The following is a 26,165-nucleotide window of genomic DNA, read 5'->3' on the forward strand; positions in this document are numbered from 1 at the left end:
TAAAAATAAATAGCCTTTTGTTAGTAATAGTTTCGAAGGTTGGACATAATCAGGACGAATAAATTGGGTAGAAAGATAAAATTGGATATTTATGTTCAGTAAAGCCATAAATGACGCTTAAAGCTTGTTTGTGTGAGTGTTACGCCTACAAACAAAGGCGATACAATCGAAGCGACAAGATATTTATAATAGTAAATAACTAGTATTATACTTTACCCTATCTAAAACAGTACATTTATGAGTGTGACGTTTTAAAATATTTTTAATAATGAATTTGTCTTAAAACTCGTTTTTGAACAGGCTATACCGGAATTAAACTTCAGGCGATGAGAATAAGAAGAAAATATCAGGCGGTGTAAATTTATTTGCTGTCATCATCAAGTGACTCTCATGCCTGAAGTTCGAACCTCAGCTTTTCTATTTATGTATGGGAAAACATGGTGAGGAAGTCGGAATGTCTTAGGGTGCGTACAGACTATGTAACATATTATATAACTTGTGTTTTATAACACGTCCACATTATGTAACCTTGTTATTCAACATTATAACATAAAACAATACTGTACACATTAGAATAACAATGCAATATAACAATGTTATATAACCATTTTAAATAACAAAAGAAAAACAAAAAACCGTAGATGCTGGGTTCGTCCTAGCATACATATCAATAACATGTTATTATAACATGTTTTATAACATTCAGTGTCCACATTATCTGAAACATGTTGTATAGCAATGTTGTATAACATGTTATGTTATATTATAGTCTGTACGCACCTTAAGACCCAAAAAGTTGACGGCGTGTGTCCGTGTGTAGAAGGCTGATCACCTACATGCCTATTAGAAAAACAAACCACGAAACAGATACATCAGAAGCCCATACCTAAAAAGTTTAACGCCACTGGTTTTTTTTAAGAGACAGTAAACTTTTTTATTATTACAGCTTATTCCAAAAACATATAATTCAATTAACTACGTATCTAACAACCGTTTATTAATTCTTCCACAAGCATTTCTAAACGTGTCAAATAAAAAGTAGTATAACAAATATGTACATGTCCATATAATGTTAGCGCTAAATTTCGTTTAGGTGATGAAATGACGCATAGATAGCGTGAAAAGTAGTCTAGTGAGAACAAATCTCATTTGCCTCTGCCCTTTCTACATCTTTCGTGACCCTCTGAGGATTATAGGAGCTTGCGGTTCAACATATGCGTGAATAAATGTACGCTTGGAAATCCATTGCTAATATTTTTTTGTAAGGCGCAATTTTATGAGCGACAAAGGATTTTTTATCTATCGAGTTATAAATAAAACAGAAACAATTTTGTATTATTTTTATTTTACACCTGTTTAAACAAAGTTTTGATGAATAGAAATATGTTGCTAGTTGTAGTTGGTAACATATTTTTGTGAGGCGCAAATAAATTATTAATGACAGATTCTCTTATACTATTTATGTTAGAAATATTATTTTCAAGTTTAACAGTGGTATAATAGAACAAAAAAGCATAATAATCGACATTACATGTGATGTCAACACATCCTCTTGACACAATTTTTTACTTAGGTAAGAAATATTAATGAAGTTTTATGAAAACAAATACTTTAACTTTATACATATACTTATAAATTGAATAATTTACGATAGGCCATCTTAAAATTAATATATGTATATAACGAAGTTATACAATATTTATATAGATATATTTATCATTTTTAGTTTTACGTAACACAATATAATATACTGTGGCTCTTCCAGCAACAAGGTCCTACTCAGTGGTTATTTGTGCCAGTACTTAAAATTTATTAACTTATTAAAAATCAAATTATTGATAAACGTTTAATTTATCTATGTAGTTAGGAATTGTCGTAAATATCTAAGATCGAAATAATTTAATAAGAGAAGGAAAAGATTCTATCTAGCCTCTTCATGTGGAATTCGTTTTACATATTTACAAGTTTATTGTACTAAATTTAAAGTACCCTACAATATTAAATAATATTAAAGTACAATTAGTTTAGTTTATACAAGATTTTGTTTCATTTTTCTCTTATCTTAGGAAGTATCTGCTGTAATAGTATCGGGGGAACGCTGGACCTGAAAAATAAAACAATATTTTATATTGCAGTTATCATAGTCTGGGGATAGTTTTTTTTTATATTTTGGAAGTAAATACAGCCTGTGTCAAGGATTTATTTATAAATCCATCCAGATAGTGTTTTTCGTTAAAAACATAATTTTTGTATAGAAATATCCTATTGATAAAAATATTGTAGATCAAAGTTTTATTTAATTGAACATAAAATATTTCAAATGTACACAATGTAATGTTAATCTGGAAATTTAATAACTAAAATATTAAATTAAAAAGAATTTTATAATAAATTATAAAATTATAAAGCAATAACGAAATACATTATTAATGAAAGTCCAAGTGTTAACAAGGTAATATCAAAGTTGTATAGTATTAAAATATTACTTCAATAGTATTAAAAGAAAGCCCGAATGTCTTACTAAAATATCGTTTCAAGAGCTGTCCAACCATTTTTACAGGTTATTTGATATATTTTATCGTGCTCTAAGCTAGATTAACTTGAGATATTAAGTCGAATTTAAATTTTAAATTTTATAAATATTAGAGATTTGTTATCTAACAATAATAACATACAATTTTGATTAAAGAGCGGAATAATATAACAAGAAAAAATAATTGGATTATATTATAACAAACAAGTTGAATAATAAAGTTTACAACAAGTTAATCATTTTAGGAAAACACAATTTTAATAAATAACAAAAATGTAAGAACAAAATAACAAGCTAAGTTTTCACAAATAATTTGTTATTGTCAACAATTAAAATACAAGGAACTATGGTTTAGGATATTTAAATTAATGCTTTACGTATACAGTATATCAATAATAATAATATAGCATTTTATTCAGATCGACTTAGGCACACACATAAACATAGATCATTATATTAAACTAGGTATTAGAAGGTTGAAAAATACTATTCTAATATTTGGATATTGCTTGATTTCTGTAGATCTGTTTGCCAGTGGGCAAAGGCCTCCTCCAACCTTTTCCATTCGTGTCTTTCTTGGGCCACTCTGTTCTACGTCACGTCTGCACTTGTCTGATGTCGTCTTAACATCGTTTTTGTGGTCTTCCTCTACTCCTTTTGCCTTCCTTAGGGTACCATCGTGTCACATTATTCCATTTGTCTGTTCTTCTTATCATGTGTCCAGTCCATCGCCATTTAAGGCTTCTTACTTTGGAGGTCATGTCTTTTTTATTATAAATACATAAACCTATATAAGTCAAGTTCAATGAACTAGACTAAAATAACTATAAATGTGTTGAACACTTAAAGCACATTTATATTCGGTGTTAGTGTCATTGTTTGTTTGAAGGGCTATATCACCCGTGTCACGCGTAGGATTTCACGGTTACAAGAGAAATGCACAAAGTTTCCTTTTGTGGCACTTCTCATAACTTGATTTGTAGCGCAACCCTTCAGCTGAGTTCCGGTGAGGCGCCGCTTCGGCGAGACGTCGACAATTCCTGCTTGTACGGTTACCATGTCTGCGGCATTTTACGGATATTCATAAATAGCCGTAGAGACTGGAATAAATGATGAAGAGGTTGCTGTTGCGTCTTCAAACTGATGTTATATTATGTACGATATGGCCTTTGTTGAACGCGTTGAAAAATACTACAATGTGTACAATTTTTTATCTGATAATGTGAGTTCGCCTTACGCTGATTGCGGCTACTGTAATTCATTTGAAATGTGCTGTTAATTAGATAACACTTCCACGTTGGATGAGATTTATAGTAAATGTTTCGAAAAACATGTATTCCATATGAGTCATGCACAGAAGGACCTTTTAACCATAATAATTGATGAATGCCTTGCCAAAACTAAGATGACCACTTCTTGTACCTCTTCGTCGGTCTTTATTTATTTTCATAGCTCTATTTACATATCCGTGCATACACGTCGAGCAAATATTTCCCTGAATAAGGTTTTTTATAAAAACATTTAGTCTTTCCAATTCAAGTATCATATGCACCAGCGTGAGGCACGCCCTATGACAAGACGTCGCGATACTTACTGAAGTGTTACATGAGAGAACTTTTCTCTTACAAAAGCACACAGTTCAGACGCCTTACATATTTTTCAATTTTATTCTTTATTTTGTCTATTATAAAGATGGAAGGAGGTTCTACAAAAAATATACTAAATTCTTAAGGATAGTAAAGCCTGTTATACATAGATAATTTACAAAAATCTTTAAAACCTAAATATATAGCCTTGGCTCTCCATAAGGATGCTAAAAACCTTGGTGTGTTCTTTGACCAAGCGTTGTCCTGGTTCCATCACGTAAAGAAAATCAGCCGCAAACTATATCCCACTTCTAATGACCTGAGACGTATTTCTAATCCTTCCTATCCATTACCTTCCTTCCTTTCCGCACTAAAACTATGTTAGCCCAATCTCTTTTGTTTCCTATTCTCAATTATGCGGACTCATGCACCTCTGATATGAATGAAGAGCTGGACAAGATCGAACGCCTTGAGAATTTCTGCATATGTTTTATATTTGCTCTTAGGAAATATAACCATGTGACTAAATTCCGCAGGCAACCCGGGTGTCTACCTATTGACTCCAACGTGACGCTCATCTTCAACTTCTATACTCAAGTATTTTAAATCCCAAAACTTCCTCTTATCTATAACATTATCAGTTCATAGTACTATATGTTATGCTCCTCCAATAGATGCTTATTGGAAATTCCATCTCACAGCTCATCCTTCTTAGGCAATTCGTTTAGGATCTCCGCCATTAAGTTGTGGAATAGGCTGCCCGACTCCATACGATGGGCTACTTCCCTAAAATCTTTTAAAACTCTTCTGCATAAACATTTTTTAACCATATTCTATCCTGCTCAACCTTGACTTTTGTAACTCTTGTATTTCTTATTCTTCTGTATTGCATAGCAATTCATGAATCCGTTAGATTGAGTTTTTTAGTTTTAAGTTTGTTTTATGAATATTTTGTTATTTTAGATAAAGGTTCTATAAAAAAATTTATAAGATTTTTAACATTTCTTGCACTTTATCCATAATATTTCTTTTCTTACTTTTTCCCTTACTAGGGTTGCCTGGAAAAGATCGCTTGTTAGCGACAAAGCCGCCCGTTGCATCCCTTATAATTTTATGTATTATGGTATTTGTTTTGTATAAATGTAACGAAGTGTGAATAAATAAATATTTGATAGTAATAGTAATTTATTTCTATACAGTATACACCTATGTGGCTTAGCGATAAATGCGGTCCTATTTTCGCATTACTATAATAATAAAACCGAAACAGCCCTGCGATTCTGTAACTCACTTCACGAACTCACACAGCAGTTTTGGCATCGGCGGTCGCTCTCAAATGAGCCCTGCGATTCTGTAACTCACTTCACGAACTCACACAGCGGTTTTCGCATCGGCGGTCTCTCTCAAATCAGTCGTGAAGCAGTCATTTTATGATTTGGCATTCTGAAAAGGTGTGAGCTTGTACTTTATTGTTTATCAGAATGCCAAATCATAAAATGACTGCTTCACGACTGATTTGAGAGAGACCGCCGATGCGAAAACCGCTGTGTGAGTTCGTGAAGTGAGTTACAGAATCGCAGGGCAGTCGTGAAGCAGTAATTTGATGCGAAAACCGCTGTGTGAGTTCGTGAAGTGAGTTACAGAATCGCAGGGCTGAAATGTTAAATGTTAATGCTACTGCCTTATTAAATACGTAAGATTTTGTCCATTACTTAAATTTGAAATTTGAACCCTGTTAATGTATTATTTGGTATTAAAATCTGAAACTTAAGTGTTTTCTGCGTTTTTCCACTATTAATTTTAATAATGGTATCTTAGAAACGCCAGGCTACTTTAAGTCTTAATTATTAACACTACGAAATAAAGTCGCACCTATGTGTTATTTATTCGAATACCTCAATTTGCGTCAATATCTTTTAAGAACGTAATTAGCCGTCAAATTAACGAATTCGTGTAGGGGAGCGAGGGGCTAGTTGTAACAATTTTAACAAAACATTGAATATCATGAAGTGTATTGGCTAAATTACTACCAAATAAATTTTGATCGATACTCTAACTATTAATCTATGAAGTCGAATTGAAATATTATCAAATCTACAGGTAACTATCTCACAATTATGATTTTTTTGAAAAAAGGGAAGTGTTACAACTTACCCCGTGGTTGGGGCTAGTTGTAACATCTCTTGGGGCAAAGTAGTAACAACAAAAAAAACAAAAATGTGACCTTCAAAACTTTATTTTTCGCAGATTTTTTAACTTTTCCTTTCCCCTTTCGCTTTTCTGTATCATCTTTTTTTGCTTTTTCTTCATCTTTTCTTCATATTCCACTCTCAAAGCTTCTTTTTCAGGCGTATCTGTCAGAATAGGAGACTTCCTTTTGCGTCTGCAAATTATATTTGTTTTCCGTGGTGGCGCCTTTGGTAATGGTCTAATCTTTCATTGGGAAAATTGATTTTGACCAGAGCAACTTGGAGTTGGTTTGTTCGCAGTTTCAATGTGGCGTATATTTATGTTGTGCTGATATCCACTTTAGGAGCAGAATCTAATAAATAGTTGTGGATGTCCAAGATTCAACGATAAATTCTCACTTTCATTTAGAACATATTCTGATTGTTCTGTAGGATCTGGACGATCAGTAACATAAGAGGGCGCAAAGTCACTATCTTGGAAAATATAAACATTCAAAGACCAAATACCAGAAGCTTTAAATCCACTGATAATATTTGCAGGGTTCAAGGCAAGTGATAATGACTCCTTCACTACATTTCGGATGTCATAAATTGCCATCGTTTTACCTGGATTATTATACATCCATGCAGTCTGTGCTCTGTTCACGTGGTTTTTAAAAGGGCCGTAGACTCCTACAACCATAGGTTGCAAATTGTGGGAGCAATGGGGGGGGAAACGATAACATGATTTTCTTTGGCTTTTTCGACAGCTGCAATATTCATACGTGAGCCATGATTATCAAAAAGTAACAGAACTGGCGCTTAATTGGTAGGTTTCGCGTGTTTGATAAAATGATCTATAAAAATCAAGAATTATTTTTCAGTCATCCACCCTGAAGAATTGCCAGCTCCAATTCAATATTGAGGTCCACCGCGAATGAACATTTCTGAGTATTTAAGCCGGGGAAAAATAAACATCGGTCGTCAGTAACTTCCAGCAATCTGGGGGCAAATTGTAACATGTTACAACAAACCCCGAGGTTTTGTTACAACTAGCCCCTAGATACAGTTCTTAATATTTATCACGATAACTATTAAATCAACTTAGTAATCTCGAAAACGGTTACACATCATCATAAATAGTTATATTTTAGCATAAAATAAAATACATAAAACTTCAAAGCTACGAAAATAGTAAAACTAACCAAAAATTTACGTAAGTAAAATTATAGGTTACCTGTCAACAATAAAGCGTTTGCACACACCCACTCACTACGCCGTCTGGTGGGACCCTGGCTGTGGTAAAGTGGCGTGGCACGTTATAAGTTTAAGATTAGGTAAAAAAAAAACGTGAATAAAATTCAAATTCCTATTGAAAAAGGTCTGTTACTATTTACCCCTGTTACAACAAGCCCCGCGCTCCCCTACTCGTAATCATAATAATTATGATATAATAATTTTAATAAATGCGATTTAATTGTGCAAGTATGGCAATAAAATCTCCAAGATGAACAACATATTTTCATGGAAACTGAATATTGGTGCTAAAATTACTCCAACATTTAACATTAAGTAGTTTAATAAAGAGTAATTCTCGTTTCTCGATAAACGATTTTTTTTCCTTGAATTGAACTAAAAATAACGCTATTCAATAATAATGCTTTTCAAAAAAGATTCTTTGAACACATGATTAGTTTATCATTTATAAGGGGTACAGGACATCACACTTCTGCGTTTATGTGTCTTCTCTCTCTTCTCTCCTTCTGTGTCTGCTTTACGCAATTAATTTTCGAATCATTATGCTAGATTCATTGCCCTTTTAAATCTACATCATAAAACAGAAGGACAATCAATTCGACGTGTATGTTCACGCATTCAAGCTCCCCTGTCCGTGAATTGATCTAGATAACTTACGCCTGAACCCAATAATCAATCCACAATCTCAGATTGAAAACCATCTGAGATCAGACCGTGACAGTCGATCAATCTCCTATCTGCATCCCACTAACCAAACCATACAAAGACAATCCATTTTTGGCAACGGATAAAATGCTCTTTGTCGTTACATTTTACCGAGTTTTCACTATACATGTGTATGTTTAAAACATAACAAACAGTTTATTTAATTATTAAAAAAACTGGTGTATGTTAAAATCTGTCAAAATAATTAACTGTTGAAATAAGGGTTTCGTCAACTGTCATTTTCATACAAAGGTCTATCCACAGACACCGATACGACCTCCAATGGATAGTTTGTATCGACAGATGGCTATTACAATCCGTCGATTGGTTATTGGCACACTTGTTACAGCATTTGGATAAGGATTACTATTTCAGATGGTGGATTATGAATTGAGATAGGATTAGAGATATAATTAATTATCGTTTCATATTTTTTCGCGGTAATATAAGAACACTCAATGCAAATAAGAAATATTTATTATTTATTACTGTTTAGCGTATTTTTTCAACGGTATTCTTAAAAGAATTTATTGACAATTCGCGCAAGTCTCAACTTTACACATAGAAAGAATATCAATTGGTTTAGCCGGGATTGAACCCAACCATTAAAACGATCTAATTATCACACAAAGAAGTTAATTCGATTTTTATAAACTAAAACAAAATTCAGCAGTAATTAAACAACAAACAAAAACACCACTAACTGAATAATGTATTCAAAAAATGGAATTTCTTTCCAGCGTGAATTAATTCAACACACGCGGGATTCCATTTTACAAGTGCAAACATATAAATATTCATTAAACAACGGCTAGAAAATGGTGGCTCCAAGTAACTTTTATATTAAATTACAAAATGTCCGCGCCACTGACCTTTACTTTTGATATGTCAATTTCATAATTAAAATGCGTTTGACCGTACCAAGGGGATTTGAGAGAAAATTGAATGTTGCCCGGTCGAGTTAACACGGAACCCAAAAGTATAAACGGCCTGAGAAATATAATTAAATGATATGAATAATTGAAAGCTTTATAAGCCTACGTGCGTTTGTTTTAACAATTTTAAAACAATACTAATTTTACATAACTTTTGGAACATAGTAGTGGGAGCTTTTAAGGTATGATATCGCATCATTTAAGAGACCCTTTTTTAAATTTATATATAGTACGTATCATCAAGTAGTTCATGTATTGAATTTGAATAATTATATACGCATATAAAATGAAGGACTTCTTTGGCGTATTTACATTTTAGAAACCAGTTACTTTAAATTAAGTAATAGGTATTAGTATGTTTTGTTCGACTATTTATTAGCCTTAATAGGCCATATTACATTAGAATTAAAGTTAAAATAAATTTGTAGGACTCGCGTAAACCTGTTTCATGTTTTGTTCAGTATTTATAAATTTACTTCTATTTTCGCTTAAAATAGTTAGTTGACAACATGATATTTCATGACATTTTCGCGCTTACAAGAGTGGTGACACAAAATATTCCACACTTTTTTCTACATTTGATAAACCATTATACAGTCGGCTTTCCTCATTATTAGGCTAGACGTTAAAGAAGCGAGAGAAGAGTAAGAGAAGTGGTACAGACCCACAACTTTAGGCTGGAAGTTCTAAGAATACTTCCATAGATATTTTCATTATAAAATGTCAACTGTTAATGCAATATTAAGCTTGTGGTGTGGGCTATTTATAACAATTTTTAACTAACTAACTATTTTTATAACAATACTTTTATTTCCCCATATTTAACATTACCATAATTACTGTCGAACTATAATGACGTAACGGCGTTGTCAACATAAGAAATAGGTTAGTTTAGTACCGCATTAACCTTAAATACGACGATTGGATTACTTTTCTTAGCAGCGTCTAGCGTTTCATTCAAATAATTTTAGCCTAAAAATTCCCTACATACACATTACAACTCAAAACATTTTTCTCTATAAATTATTAGTCTCATAATAATGTGGTTTTAAGGCCCCAAGCGCTTAACAACGAAACTATGTTAAAATGCCAATAAACCATGTCTCTGGTAGATACAAAACTCTTGTCAAATACGCTTAGGAAAAATTAAATCGATTAAACCGAGCGTAACAAATGAATAAAATAACGCCAAATTGTCTCAAATATCTGTGAAATGTGACACTGTAATTGTAGGAAGTCTGTGTTTCGCATTGATCCGGTAATTTGAAGGTCGGCTAATTGTGGAGTAATGCCGGAACTGGGTATGCCAAATGTATTGCCAAATGATTCATGACTTCAAATTATAGTTGGTTTATGGCGAGCTCAGGTAGTTTAAATCCTACTCAAAACATTAGATGTGGTTTAAACTTTAATTGAGGACTAATTTTATTGACGACTAATATAGATAAAGCCTGATAAAACCTGATAGCTGCATATTATGGTTGGTCATAACTAAAACCTAGTTACTCTTATGCATATAAAAAATTTCCCTAAAAAATAGAACCGTAATAATGTACTAAAATGTATTAAATATCATATTTCTGGTATTGATTGGACTTGTTGAATTTATTTTTTATAGCAACGCGTCGAATTTTGCGTCAAATTTTGCGCCTCCTTCGGGTTTTTTTTTAAGTTGATTAATAAAAAAAAAATAATTAATGTGTCCCTTTCGGTCAAATGTAATGTCTGTAAATTACGAAGTAAAACCTACTATTAAAATTATTAAGCTTTTAAACATTATTTTCAAACATATACTAATTTAGACATTTTTTTGCGACTAATTTCATGACTTATGATAATGTTTTAAACACAATACAATTTAAACAAAAATCTTAGTGCAACGTGCGGCCTTCTCGTTACGAAGCTATATCTTTCAGGTGACACAATAATAAAAAAGATTTGTGAAGAAGTGCAAAACTTATGATATATAACACAAAAGATTACAATAATTCATCAAGACTTAATATCAAAAACAAATAATAATAAATAATAAAATAATAAAATATTTATTTGTTTTCTCTCACACAAAAAAAAAAAAAATACAGACACAAAATACAAATTTCAGCATTAACAGGCAAAATCTGTGTGAGAGACTGGCGACTGTACTAGGATACCTGTATTACAGATTGCCAGTCCCTCCGCATCCGGACCGAATGGAATTTAAGTAGGTACATCAATTTGATCGAGAAACTATTACAAATATTACAAATATACTCACATTTAAGTGGGTGTATGTGATGGTGCATGTATGGTTTAGTGTATGTAAGTGTTAATGTATGTATGTGTTAGTGAATTTATGACTTAGTGTATATATGTCTTAGTGAAGCATATATGAGCATGGGTGATAGTGTACCTATGTACTCGTATACATAACGTGTTAGTGTTAGGTATTAGCTGAGGACTACTAACAACTTCTCAGTCCCCTCGTAGTCTAGATTTTTAAGCCATTTGACTGTAGCTTTTTTACACTCATATTTAGTAAGCGGATATATGTTGATCAACCTGTTTATCTTGTTATATAGGTGACAGCCCATAAAACCAAAAAACCTTCTTGAGAAAGCTGTGGACCAACGGGTATCTGAGGTGCAGACTTTATATTTGCATCGTTTGTTGTCATTCAAAGAAGGATCATAGCGAGTTATGGAGTGTTGTTTGAGCACAGTGTTCAGTATAAATAGTTGACGAACACTCAACACGTCAGATAAAAGATATAGATCTTTGGTAGGGTAAAAAAATGGTTTAGAATAACTTACTTTCAATAACGCACGCTGAGCCCTCTCCAGTTTTATAAGATTAGTTTTACAAGCCCCTCCCCAGACAGTAACACAATAGCTTAAAACGGATTGGCAGAGGGATTGATAAACCACTTTAATTATCGATTTTTCAGCAATATTACGGAGATTCTTAAAGGTGAAGATAAGTTTCCGAGTTCGCGATAGTAGCAGGTCAATGTGGTAGTTAAAATTTAGCGTGCTATCAACAACGACACCTAGATACTTAGTATTGTTGGCAACAAAGATCTTTTGACAGTCACAAGAATCAGTATCAGAACATACATGAGCAGTTAAACCAAGGTTAGTACTAGAACCAGGAGTTTTTATATAGAACGGTATACATTTAGTTTTATTGACATTGATAGTTAGGGCATTCATTCTGAGCCATTTGTTAACAACGTCGAATCCTCTTTGAGCAATGTCGACAGTATCTTTCCAGCTATCACCATGAAACACAAGTGCAGTATCATCTGCAAATGTTATTATTTTACCATTTTGTAACTGGAGGTCACAAAGATCATTGATAAATGCCAGAAACAGTGTCGGACCTAAAACACTACCCTGTGGCACACCATAGCGTATCGGCAAATCGTCACTAACAATGTTGCCCACCCTCACTCTTTGCTGTCTATCACTCAAGTAGCTTTCAAATAGTTTAAGCTGCAAACCACGTATACCCAAAGCCTCCAATTTATCCAGCAGAATAGGACCAGCGACCGCGTCAAAAGCTTTTGCAATGTCCAAAAATACAGCTAAAATTTTATTTTTCTTATTTAGTTTTGTAACAATATGATCAGTTAATTGATGAACTGCGTCGCTTGTTGATGAACCCGGTCTGAATCCAAACTGTGAGCTGGAGAGTAGGTTATTACTTTCTAAATAATCGATGAGGCGTTTGTTTATCAATTTCTCAATGATTTTGGATAGGGTAGATAGTTTAGAAATAGGTCGGTAGTTACCGACACAATCTCTATTACCACCTTTAAAAACCGGAATTACTTCAGCTAGCTTGAATAGGTCCGGAAAGATCCCTGTAGAAAGAATCAAATTAAATATATATGTAAGTGGAGGGACTAAGATTTCATGATAACGTTTGAGAAAGGCTCCAGAAATATTATCTCTGCCCGCAGCACCGTCCTTCTTCAGTTGCAAGATAAGAGATTGAACTTCAACTTCATCAGTAGGTAGCATGACGAATGAGGACAGTGTAGGATTGATTGATGGTTTTTTATAAGAGCTATTAGAATATGATTTTTCGGCAATATCTTTCCCGATAGAAACGAAATATTTATTAATGTTGTTGACTGAGACCATCGGGTCCAGTGGAGAGACCAATTCAAGTGCAGTGCTAGTTGTATTGTTAGAGTAGGTTAGTTGTTTGATAGTGTCCCAGAGAACTTTTGTATTAGTCTTAGCAGCTTTAAGTAGGCGGTTGCTCTCATAAGTATTTTTAATATTTTTTAAAAGTGAGTTGCAAAAATTTCTATACCTCTTGTAAGTTAACGTTAATATTTCGTTACTAGGATTTTTTCTTGATTTTTGATGTAGTTTGTCACGATGCTTTACACATCTTAGTAGACCTGCAGTCATCCAAGGCCTCTTGATCCTTTTACGATTTGGGATGGTTAAAGTTTTCGTATTTGCTTTAATTACAGTGTCAAGCGCAGTCAGAAGAAATGCTGTTGCCTCATTGGGATCAGTCATTTTATATACAAGGCTTAGATTTAAGTTCTTCATAGCATCGTCCAAAGACGGGTAATCAATCTTTTTCAGAGATGAGTATTTGTCAGTCATAGTGCTACGTTCAAGTTTCAGAATTAAAGTGTCGTGATCCGTGACTGAGGTTTCAGCAACATAACAAAAGACGCGATAAGAACATTTTAGTATTACATGGTCAAGACAAGTCCTGCCATGAGTTGGAAATATGTGGGCTGGCAATAAACCGTGAGAAGCCAACATATTCAAATACGTTGAAGAATTAACATCCTTATTGTTATCCAATATATCAATATTGATATCACCTATCAGAACTTTATGTGGACTACTAATCTCAGAAAGAAGTTTGTCAAGAGATACCAAAAACCGTTGAACATCTTTGTAACCAGGTGGTCTATATACTGCAATTAGTGTTACATTATCCTCAAGGTTAATCAGTAAACAGTTGGCATCACAAAGGTCAGGCTCGGATATAACTAATTTCAAATGTTTTTTGTAAAATACTACAACTCCTTCATTCTGTGTGAAGTTTTTCTCGGTTAGAGCAGAGTTGTATCCCTCAAGAGATGGTAAGTTACGATTATTATGCAGCCAACATTCCGTTAAGATTATTAAGTCCCAATCAGTCCTGGATCTAAACAATAAGGTTTGAAAATCAGAAAAGTTACGATTTATACTACGAATGTTTTGATGGATAATTTTTAGACACTTATTCGGGCAGTTCATAAGTCTCTGGCAGTCCTCTATGTCACAAAGAGAAGATTGTGCAACATCAAGTTTATCGATATCATTTATAATTGCATTAGTTTTATCGAATTTTATTTATTGAGTCCGCAACTATGGTAAGACAAAAAGGCACGCGGCACAGCACAACCCTACGAGGATTCCACAATCCCGGGGACAACGCCACACAAATGAGACCAACACAATACACATACACACGGCACGAAAACAGACTGAGATTGTTGTTAACAGTTACATTCTTTCTATGAGTACACTTTGTATAAATTGAGTGCAAGTGATGTATAATTTCAGTGAGTGTGTGAATATAGGTTAAAATAAGTGTAAGAGCAAATACAAATTCAAACGAAAATACATTATAGACTAAACGAGAACTTAACATGAAAAAATTGACTAAGGTAATTTTATTACTAGCAAGACTAAAGTAAATCAATAGAAATAAATAACAATATACAGTTAATTGGCAATATAGGTTAATGAGAAAGTTACATGCAATGAGTCATGATTCCTTTGCCAGCTGAGATAAGCATTTTTCTGATTGGATTAAAATCGGTCTACCAGTCGAATCCTTACGCAAAAGTATTCTTCCATTTGAATGCCAGCACGAGTAGTTATGTTTCTTGGCAAATTGACGGGTTTCAAACATAAGTTTTCTTTGAGATGGACTTAGATGTTCGTCAATGTAAAGTGGAGTCTTTATTCCTGGCAAACCGATAGTATGAGTATTGAGCTTCTCAGAAACCGGCCTTCCTTTGTTAAAGTTTCGCAGCTTAGTCAATAAATCATTTTTAGCATTAACACTCGTAAATTCAACAACAACAGATCTTGATACTCCTGGTCTACCCGGCAGCCGATACAAGTCACGTACAACACTCCTATTTATATCGACATCCACAGCTTTGCCGATGACAGAAAGGGTCGAGAGTAAGTTGTCAAACTTTTCGTTTTCAGAAATCGGGATATTGCGAATCTCCAGAGTTGCATCTCTTGTACGAAACTGTATATCCTGGATATGCGATTCTAAGTTTTTTATGGCATTTTTATTATTTTTTTGGTTAGTTTCAATTTCCTTTACTCTGTCATTGGTCTCCTCCTGAAACTTGTTAATAAATTCTATTCCTTTTTCTATTTCTGAGTTAGACTTCTTTATTTCCTGGAATTCAGTTTTTATATTGGATAATTCAGAAAATAATTTGTTTAAGGTGTCATTTAGAGTGGACTTCCATTCACGTAGGTTTCGTTCTTGATCCTCTCTCCATTCAGAAAGCATTTTCAGGACATCCGCTCTTAAGTCGCTACTTTCGGAACTAGAATGAGCATTCGGGGAAGAGGTCTCCATTCGTTGTCGCTTGGAGCGCGTTGTTATATTGGTGTCACCCTTGGCAATACAGCCCGCACTCGTCATCGGAGACTTCGAAAGATCAGACTCCGATCGGGAACAAGACATCACAGAAGTGTTACGAGGGGGTGAGCGTTGGATATTGGGCATATCTTCAATGAACCCAGAGTTCAATATCGCAAAGCAACAATAGACAATCGCACCAGTTGATCGTAGCAGGTATAACAGCTTTGTAGTACCGTAGCAAATCACAAGCGTCGTAGTCTAACTTACGTCATTAGCCGAATGTGATGTAGAATTTCGACTCGCCGGCACTCAACCGTTTGGTGTAATGGCAAACAACAGCGCCCACTTCACAGCTTATCCAAGAAGAGGCACGGGTTCAAAACCACAAAAGTCCAAATAGTTCAATTTAGTATTTTAATTTAAGATTTTAAATTTAAATTTCTCACAAAACTCAACACAGTGGACACGTCCAAGCGCTTCCGCGGTCCGGAGGGGAGAGGAATAAATAATTCAAAGAAATACTAATTATTTTATTAATCTCTTAGTAATTACTAAGAGAGAGAAAAAGAAGCCAATTTAAAAATATGTACAGAGTAATTTAAAATAACAAAGTAAATTAACAAAATTAACAATTTTTAAATACCTGCCAACAATGTGCTGATAAGGTAGTGAACCGGATTTGATAAAACATAACTGTCCTATAGTGAAAAGGTGATTGTGGAGCAAATGTGTTCATAAAAGCATTGCTTGATTTACAATGTGCAGTGTTGCGAAGCATTAATTATATCAATATTTATAATTTAAAAAATATTAGTAAACTATTCTATTTATAAATTATATAAGAGCAAACGTTTACGCTTCATTGGTTAAATGACGTAACTTTTTGTAACAATAAATTAACCAGTCTTAATCTAGTTTCCAACTAAGGTATCACGTAAATAAGGAATGCTAATGAAACAGGAAACAATTCTTAATATTTATTACAAATAAATATTTACATTGGTCATATTTACAGCTGTAACAAAAACAAGTTATAACATAAAAAATGTGCTAAAAGAAACCATATTGTTTATGGCAGTTGACAATGCTTATATAAATAAATTAAACTAACAAGAATAGACGTAATAGTGTGGTAACAAAGCGAAGCTGAAATCTTATCTATCCTTAAAACAAATATCACAAACGTCACGAAAGCGGGGCTGCCAGAAAAAAAAACAAAAATCAAAAATTGTGAACCACAGATTACCTATGTGTACACAAAGAAACGAAAACTAGACTACATAACTGATATAATGAAATCATTAATTGATATATGTACAAAAAACATAGAATTTAATATTTTATGTTTTACATAGCATTTTTATTACGACTGGCAGTCCCGCACGAAAGTAACAAACAAAAAATGCTTTCAAACTATATAAATTAACTATTGGTCCGATTATGATACACTAAGCTGTCAAATGACACCAAAAGTCCTTTGACAGTAAAAACTTTTTTTTTAGTAATTCGGAATGATGGGTACATAATCGGTGTATTTACTATGTACATTTCCTATCGACCATATTGGTTACCTTGTGCGCCTGGTGGTTGGAAACCAAAACCAGAAGCTCCAGGTACAACGCCGCTAGTCTGAGATGGGTCACCGGGTGGAGATGGAGGGAAGACCACGGGTCCTGAAAAAGGAGATTCTTATTAATACCAAATGCATGCTTAGTAAATAAACGATCGATAACCTGGAACGTTTTTCTTTCTTCTGACTCTGAACTCATGTTCACGGTGAATCAAAGTAAATATGACACCATGCCTTACACCTAAACATAATCTTGTCTATCAAGAAAAATAACTAAATAAAACAGAAAATGTGATGGAGACCACCCATACGGGGCGCGTCACTGAATGATTTAAGATAGTTATGTTAAATTAACCTCTAAATAACGAGTTTATGAACTATTAGACATAGACATAACATTTATTACTATGAAAATACACACATACAGAAACACACAAAATAACAATAATCAAAAAAATATAAAAAAACAATGAAAGATAACTTTTTTTTTTTTAAAGAGTAAGGTACGTTTTCACGTGATTCGTATGTGCTGTGGTTGTAATTGGCCGACTATTCCACAGCGCTGGTCATTCTGCCAGAGACTACAGCAGCTAGTTTGCACCTCAGTCGCAAAAAAAGCAAAATAAAAAGTTAGCAGTGTAAGTATTGAAGTCTTGTGTAAAATTATAATGTAAATAAAAAAAAGAATAATTGTTAAGAAATAGACAAATAAATATTTTTGGGCGGATTAAAAAGTAAATTACGAGGGATTTTTGTAGAGTAACTAGATGTTCTTAATATGTAACTGCATCGAAAATTTGATTTTATTAAGGCAAGGCAAGAAGGTGATCAGCCTTCTGTGCCTGACCCACGCCGTCGGCTTTTTGGATCTAAGGCATGCCGCTTTCCTGACGATGTTTTCCTTCACCGTACAAGCAAATGTTAGATGCGCACATAGACAGATCGTCTATAAGTCCACAGCCGGAGTTCGAACCTATGACCTCCGCAGGAGAGTCGCACGCTGAAGCCATTAAGCTAACACTACTCTTATGATTTATACATAATATGTAGCAAGGACTTAGATTATATATCACAAAAACGAATAGAATCCATGAAATTATTCAGAAATATCAACAATCTACAAAATACACGTAAATGTTAATCATGTTACGTGATTATTTACGATGCTATATAAGTATAAAAAATGTTAATATTATATTTTTGCAATGAAAACCTTCAAATAGTGATAAAACCTGTTTAATCGCTTCAAAATACACGTTTAAAGCCGCATTTTATTGTGAAAATAGATTGTATTTTGCAACTTTTTATCAATAAGTTGAATGTTATTTCAGAAAAACTTTTTTAAATTTACTTATGTTATGTTGTTTTCTCGTTCTTTTCCACCATCACTTTGCATACATTAAGTCTAATAAAATAAATAACTAATTCCGAAATTACTAAGTGTCAAAATAACTGCTGTACCTACGCCTGTATCCTAAACTCAAACTCAAACTCAAAACAACACAGTTAACGTTTACCTGTCTTAAACAATTTCCATGAGTTTTGTCTTGTTTCAATGGAATATTTAAGGTTTATAAAGAAGTTCATCGCCTTCGAAAAATGACCGGCTTGAAGGTTACAATGCTCATTAAAGAAAAGTTGACGAACAATATGCAAATTCAATCAGCATCTAGGCTTTGTAGTATTATTGTTTTTGTAATATCACAAACGTTTTAAAAGTTACTTGACATTCTAACATGTTCATTTATAATTTAATTTCAGGCTTATCTTATTGCGCTTCCGCTAGAAGTTATCTTCATAGTGGATCGCCGGTACGAAACCAAAACCGCGAAGGGTCGATTACATGCCATGTTTAATTATTTTAACAAAAGCATACTGTTACGAAAATGCCTGTTGTCTAATTTGTATCGCAATATTTGAATTACTAACATCAGACAATGTCATAATGTTAATTACGATACATACACTTTTCAATGTTATTATTCACAAGATGGCGCCCAAGTTCTATAATCTATTGAATACATATGTCATCATTCAATTTTGGCGCCATTGACACACCGATTGTTATATTTTTCACTAACATGCCCGCGACTTCGTCTGTGCAGGATTAAAATAATATTTGTCCAAATGATGTAGCGTGACGGACATACATTATCTACTTTACCAATAGCCATAAAAGTATCTATTAATTTAGGAATCGATTTATTACTACCAAATTTGCATTAGAAGTAAATTATCAATTTTTTTGTAGTTATGGATCACTATTTTGGCAATAATGGCTGTAAATAATATTATGTGTACATAAGACATAGATATATACTATGGCGGTCTTTTTTGTAGAACTATTTACGATAAACATTTACATCATACTTTACATATTTGTAACTCTAGCGGTTTTCGCAGCGCACGCCAGCATAGCTCGGAGATGGTAGATTTTTTTGCTACTTACTTGATATTTTGGAAAATTCGCACAATATCTTTATAAATTGTAGTCTGTGTTATTCTGATGTACGAGCTATATTATTGTAAAGTTTAATTAAAATCCTTTCAGTAGTTTTTACGTAAAAGAGTAATAAAAATCCATCCGTAACTCCAAACTTTCGCGTTTATAATATTAGTAGGATTTGCATCAATTCCATACATTGGAATAGGTATATAAATTCGATAAAATGATGAAACCTTCAAACATATTAACAATGACTCAGTATGCAACAACTATTATAAAACTGCACTATCTAATGAGAGTTAAACGTGACCTTCGTTTAATTTTAATTGACTATCAGTCATATAACCTTCAGCATTCACAAACAAAAGAATTTTTACAAACTATGTAATATGTATTGACTAATATCCAATAACTTTCATTGGCCTTAAAATACCTTACAAGTACGAACGACAAATTGTGCACAACTATATCATTTGTACTATAATTATAGGATTGAATAACTTAAGCAATTTCCCGTTTCGTTATAGACTCATAAAAATGCTGCAATTTTGTATTTGGATTTTACCAATCGTATTATATTAGTTTAGGAGCCGTGTTACCCTTCAACGTGTTACCCTCATCCCTGAGGTCGTAGGTTCGAACCACGGCTGTGCACCAATGAACTTTCTGTCTATGTGCGCATTTAACACTCGCTCGTACGGCGAAGAAAAACATCGTGAGGACACCTTACACCCCAAAAATCGACTATGTCAGGCCTAAAAGGCTGATCTCATACTTGCAGATTAGAAAAAAAGCATATGACAAAACAGAAATCTAAGGCCAGACCTGAGAGGTTGCAGCGCCACTAGTTTTTTTTATTTAAAATAGATACTTCTTATATTAAAAGGTAGCATTTAATATTATATAGGTCAGGTAACTCTTCACAGATATATTTACTCTGATCATGCGCAACTAACACATGACAGAACTAATTAAAGTTGAGAGATCATGGAAGTGTCCAACTACGCACGGCTGGACATTTGTTTTATAATATATATTCTATATGTTCATAAAGGATAACGTAGGATTCTAATGGTGACAGAATTTTTAAAATGTTCAGTTTTGTAGCCTCAATGCAAACAAACAATTAAATCTTTCCTCTTAATAATATTAGTGTAGATAACCACAGCCATTTGCAAAGTAGAATCTAAAGAATTCTAAATGTTTTTTACTCAAATTAATAAATAATATCGTATATAATATATTAATATATAATATAATATATTATATATAATATATTTCAAAGAGTAAATGTAAATAGAATCTAAGTATAAGATGTTTAATTTTCCCTCGAGGTAATCGATACGCTTGTTTATTTCTTTTTCGATTTTGTTTTCCTAAGCGTCTAGTCAACCATAGACCATAGACCTTGTTTACCAACGACAAATTATAGACAATATGCACAGACTAAATGAGATGTTACACGGCAACATAATGGTTATGTAGGCGTAATGAACCACTTTTGGGCTCAAGGATAATAATAATTTGTTTTTAAGTAGTGGTCGTTTAATACAATTTTAATGGTAGTTTATAAAAACAATAAACCAGTACATTATAAATAGCAGGTATGTCTTTGTATTTTTCACTGACCATTTTTATAACAGAATGAAGTTCAGAATTAAGTTCATGTAAAACCAAGTCATATGTTTTTTGTTTTACTGGGAACTAAACGACCATATATTAATAAACGTAGGACTGACTTAGGTTCTATTTATTACTAACCCATTAAATTATTCGTCATAGCTACGATATTTTTGTGAAGAACCTGTCAATTTAACAAATTAAACAGCGAAAAAAAATTAAATTTATATTTAAAAGTAAATTATATAATTGGTAAGAATTAATTAAAGTCATTAATAACGAATGTACAATTACATCAAGGTCGTCACAGTTCCTTGAAGACTATTGCCAATAAAGATATGTTTTATATTCTGCTTTTAAAATATAACTTAGTGTAAGTGAAAACGATTTAAATGATTATTGTATGTAATTGTTTTGATTTCAAAATAATCATGTATTTATCTAATATATAAAATTCTCGTGTCGCGGTGTTTGTGGTTAAACTCCTCCGAAACGGCTTACCCGATTCTCATGAAATGTTGTGTGCATATTGGGTAGGTCTGAGAATCGGACAACATCTATTTTTCAACCCCCTAAATGTTAAGGGTAATCCACCCCTAAATTATTATTTTTTAATTTTTAGATTTTTTTTTAATGATACAGCATTAAAAAATACATACAACCCCTACTTTCACCCCTCTTCAATCAACCCCTATTTTTTTATTATAAATGATATACATGGCAAAACGACGTTTGCCCGGTCAGCTAGTATACGATATAGTTCAACATTGAACTTATTTATTTTGTTAAAGATAATAAGTTGACAGCAGTCCAAAGAGAATATTCCAAATGAAATTGGTGAATCTCACGTAAAGGTCCTTGGTCTAATATGGTACCTGTATACTAAACCAATATTTATGCCAGTCATTAATTAGAATAGATAGATCAACTGTGGCCCCTATCAAAAAGGGTGCGTGTACATATGTACGCGCGTAAGAAGTTATACTTCTTTGGCATTATTAATAATACATACGGATAGTTAACCTCAATTGTATTGAAGTACTTAGGAAGGTTGATGAGCACAGTTTTTTACAAATATTTTCTAATATTAATTAGTATTGACTTAAATATTCAATTTAAATCATTTCTGATTCTAATTCAGACGCACATTTAAAATTCGCACTTGTATAATGAAAACAAAATGAAAACACGTGTTTTAAATGTAGAAACTCAAAGCATGTGGATAAATATTATAAATATAAATACACAGTGAAATGAATTCTGTTAATTTTGTGTCACGGTGCGCGCGCATCGTAAAATTTCACTCTCATCAATTTTTCAAAACGCGCCTAAAGAAGTATAACTTCAAAAACGATGCGAGCGTTTAAAAACACATACAAAGTCTAAGAAAAAACACGCAAAAAGACTTAACTTAAATAAAAATTTATTGTTATAAAGAGATCTTTATCAGGTTTTAATTAATTGTAATTGTTACAAAGCCTTTTACGAAAGGCGGCAATCTGCATTTAAAATAATATAAAATATCTAAAAGCCTACTCAAACATTCATCATAAACAAACCTATAACGCCCTTCGTTACTTATGATTACAAAATGACATTGAAGTCACGTGGTCACGTGATACCGCAATTAAAGTTACTTTTAACAATTAAGGTGATGTTATCTTGAACTTTATTGTGAAACCTCTTAAACATTAATGGTATGTTATCTTTATCTATGGTTGTATGTATTTGTTAAACGTATAATACTGTGTATGTCGCGAGATCAAATCTATGATAGATGCAATCTTACTACAAACGTAAAAACAGTTTTTGTTGTAATTATCTCAAGAATAAAAACTAATAAGACTCCCTACATTCTTATATGAGGCTTGGCCTCAGATTGCAACTTTATTTTTTTACATAAAAACTTAATAGCAAGTGATCACTCTTCTGCGCCAAGTACAGACATTCAGACCGATGTCTCAGACATATTGGAGTCCCCACAAGCTGTTAATTACAAAATATTAATTGTCAATAAGAAAAAAATAGACATTAAGTTTTAGTAAAATGTTGTCATAAAAGCTTATCAAATTAAATAATAATATTGGAGTGTAATTCTGTTTTGAACACTTGTTAAACCACAATATTTGCTTGGCGAAGCATGAATTTGTCTTTATGCCCTTAGCACCCTACCCTTGTCAATAACTTTATATTTTGGTATTAATTATAACTTAGGCTACGAGTATAATCCGTTACCCGGGTCACCTTTAGTACGAACAATTTTTATTAACGAAGAATTGTAACAAATTCTTTACTAATATTAAAATAAAATTGTTACTGAAAACATATTTAATATTGACCAACATTTATTTTTATTGTGTACTAGTCGTATTTGTAATTAAACGAAATCACGAACATCATGCGTATAGGAAACTTCCTTTTATATAAAGTATATCGATATTTTATGAAATACTGAGAATGCATCATATACCAAATCAATATAATATCTATGCGTTCGAGGAACAATTTGGCGCTTAGAGGCCTCTTTATTAAATGTAAACAATATTTTCTCAGGAATTTGATTTAAATATCCTGATTATTTTTGGTATGATTGAGATGTCTTTTTTAACAAAGGTATAAAAATATGCAGAATATGATAGTTAATAATAATAATAATTCAATGGCGCTAGAACCCCAGATTGCATCCATTTAAATCAATTTTATTCCATAGACAATGGACAAGGTGAACAGCCTTCTGTTTGACACATGTCGATTTTTGGATTTGAAACATGCCATTTTGGATGAGGAAACCTCACGATGTTTTCCTTCACCGTATGAGCGAGTGTTTTATGCGCAGATATACATAAACTCCAATGAGGTGGAGAAAGTCAAAGGTGCACGGCCGGGGATAAAACCTACGACTTCAGGGATGAGAATTGCAACCCAAAGCCTTAAGGCCAATACTGCTTTTATAAGGTAAAAGACGAAATATGATTGTTAAGTAAAATATATCTTAAAAATGCTTAGTAAAGAATTCGATGTCAAAATCATCGTTTTTTTATGTTCTTAATGATAAAATATATCCACATTTTGAAGATTTATACAATATTTTTTATGATTTTTCTCAGTTCATAAACAGTGAAAATTTATATGATAATTTTTATACCTATTCAAATTTAATGATTATTATTTACATATTTTCAATTAAAATATAATAAGATTTACAATTAACGTAAAACTACATTTGGTAGACACACGTCAATTGCACATAGGAAGTGTATTTTCTAATTAAAAAGGATTCCTTGTAAACAGTGCGCGCAGTGTTGAAAGCATTTTGCAACGCTGTGTTGCAATGTGGGCTCATTGTCTTGTGGTCAATTCGAGTTAGGCTATTAGCAAAGGCATAAACACATTTCCGGTTCACGTAACAATTTATTTGAACATTTGTAATTTATTGATATTTTAATATATATATTACTAGCAGACCGGCCAAGCGTTGCTGTGGCTAAGGTTTTTGTTATAATATTACATAGTAGTAGACTATTCAAAGGAAACGGCAGGAAACAACAGTCATGGCATCAGCTATGCCATTAAATTGTAGCTTATGTGAAACTCAACACAGCGCTAGAATTGTGCAAGAATTGTGTCAAATAATAAACAAATAATCTGCAATAAAATTACATTGCGGATATAAATTGAGATGTAAGCTAAGCTTTTAAGTTGGATCAAACTACACACGGTGTGCAAATTTGATTGATATCGGTTCGGTAGTTTAGGAGTCCATAGCGGACAAACAAAGTGACACGTAATTTAATATATATATATTAAGATATATTACATGTAAAATATATCTAACTATTACGTTTACTCGTTAAATATTAAACCCCAAATATCAACGATCTATGTCAGGTACAGTTGAGGCTTAAACATATTTAAAATTATAATGTATTTACTTTGTGTAATTTGTCATTCAGTACAAAGGATTTAGGTAAAACTTAGCTAAACTAATGTTTATAAAAGTATATTTATAACTTATAAATATACTGTATAATGATATGTACGATACAAATAATATAAGAATCGAAATCGACTGGACCGATCCCAAATATTCTTTCACCAGCTACTACATGATGTTTCTAAATATTTTCAATGTCCAGTCGTTCGTTCGCGTCATGAAAACATTCTTCTTAATATTGTACATAAAATACAGCTGGACATTTTTATTTAAATAATACATACCAGTATTCGCTCTGGGATCCCTCGCTGAAAGACCAGTGAAGCCACCACCGAAGCTACCGAGGTAACCGTTACCGAAACCAAAGTTATACTGCGCTGATGTTAACGCGAGGCACCCGCATAGTACTAAGACCTGAAACAATAGAGAAAAAAATAATGTTCAACCTTTTATTTATAATCTTTGATCTAGATTTTAAATTAAAATGTTGCAAGTCTTGAAAAACTCATTACAATGAAAATCGTGTAAAGACCTAGAAAAAAAGGAAAAGCTAGACCGAGGTTAGGTTCTAAATTTATGTATAATATTATTACTGTACAATGTACATATCTGTAATCTGTATAATGTATCAAAAAATATTGTGTATCCTATAAAAATTATAAAAAAATATTTGTTTCATTTTTGTTTTAAATTATTTGTTTGTCGCAAGTAGTTTTGTGTGTTGAATCAATAATGAATCTCTGAAGAGTTCGAAGGAACACAAGGAAGATTAGGTGGTATTTATCACTTATTCTCT

At 32.7% G+C, this 26,165-nt stretch overlaps 1 protein-coding gene across 2 annotated transcripts in view; it reads right to left on the reverse strand.

The window, feature by feature from the left end:
• Positions 1–1,326: 1,326 nt before the first annotated feature.
• The window catches only part of LOC125055124, a 47,688-nt gene continuing 22,849 nt past the window's right edge, over positions 1,327–26,165 (reverse strand). For both annotated transcript variants that reach the window (XM_047657377.1, XM_047657378.1), the window contains 3 exons: positions 25,654–25,783; positions 17,371–17,472; positions 1,327–2,104 (listed from right to left, as the gene is read on the reverse strand). In XM_047657377.1, coding sequence (XP_047513333.1) covers positions 2,058–2,104; positions 17,371–17,472; positions 25,654–25,783 — 279 coding nt within the window. In that variant the 3' untranslated portion in view covers positions 1,327–2,057. The remainder of the gene's footprint in view (positions 2,105–17,370; positions 17,473–25,653; positions 25,784–26,165) is intronic.

The sequence above is a fragment of the Pieris napi genome, chromosome 13 (assembly GCF_905475465.1).
Source record: "Pieris napi chromosome 13, ilPieNapi1.2, whole genome shotgun sequence".
NCBI lineage: Eukaryota > Metazoa > Arthropoda > Insecta > Lepidoptera > Pieridae > Pieris > Pieris napi.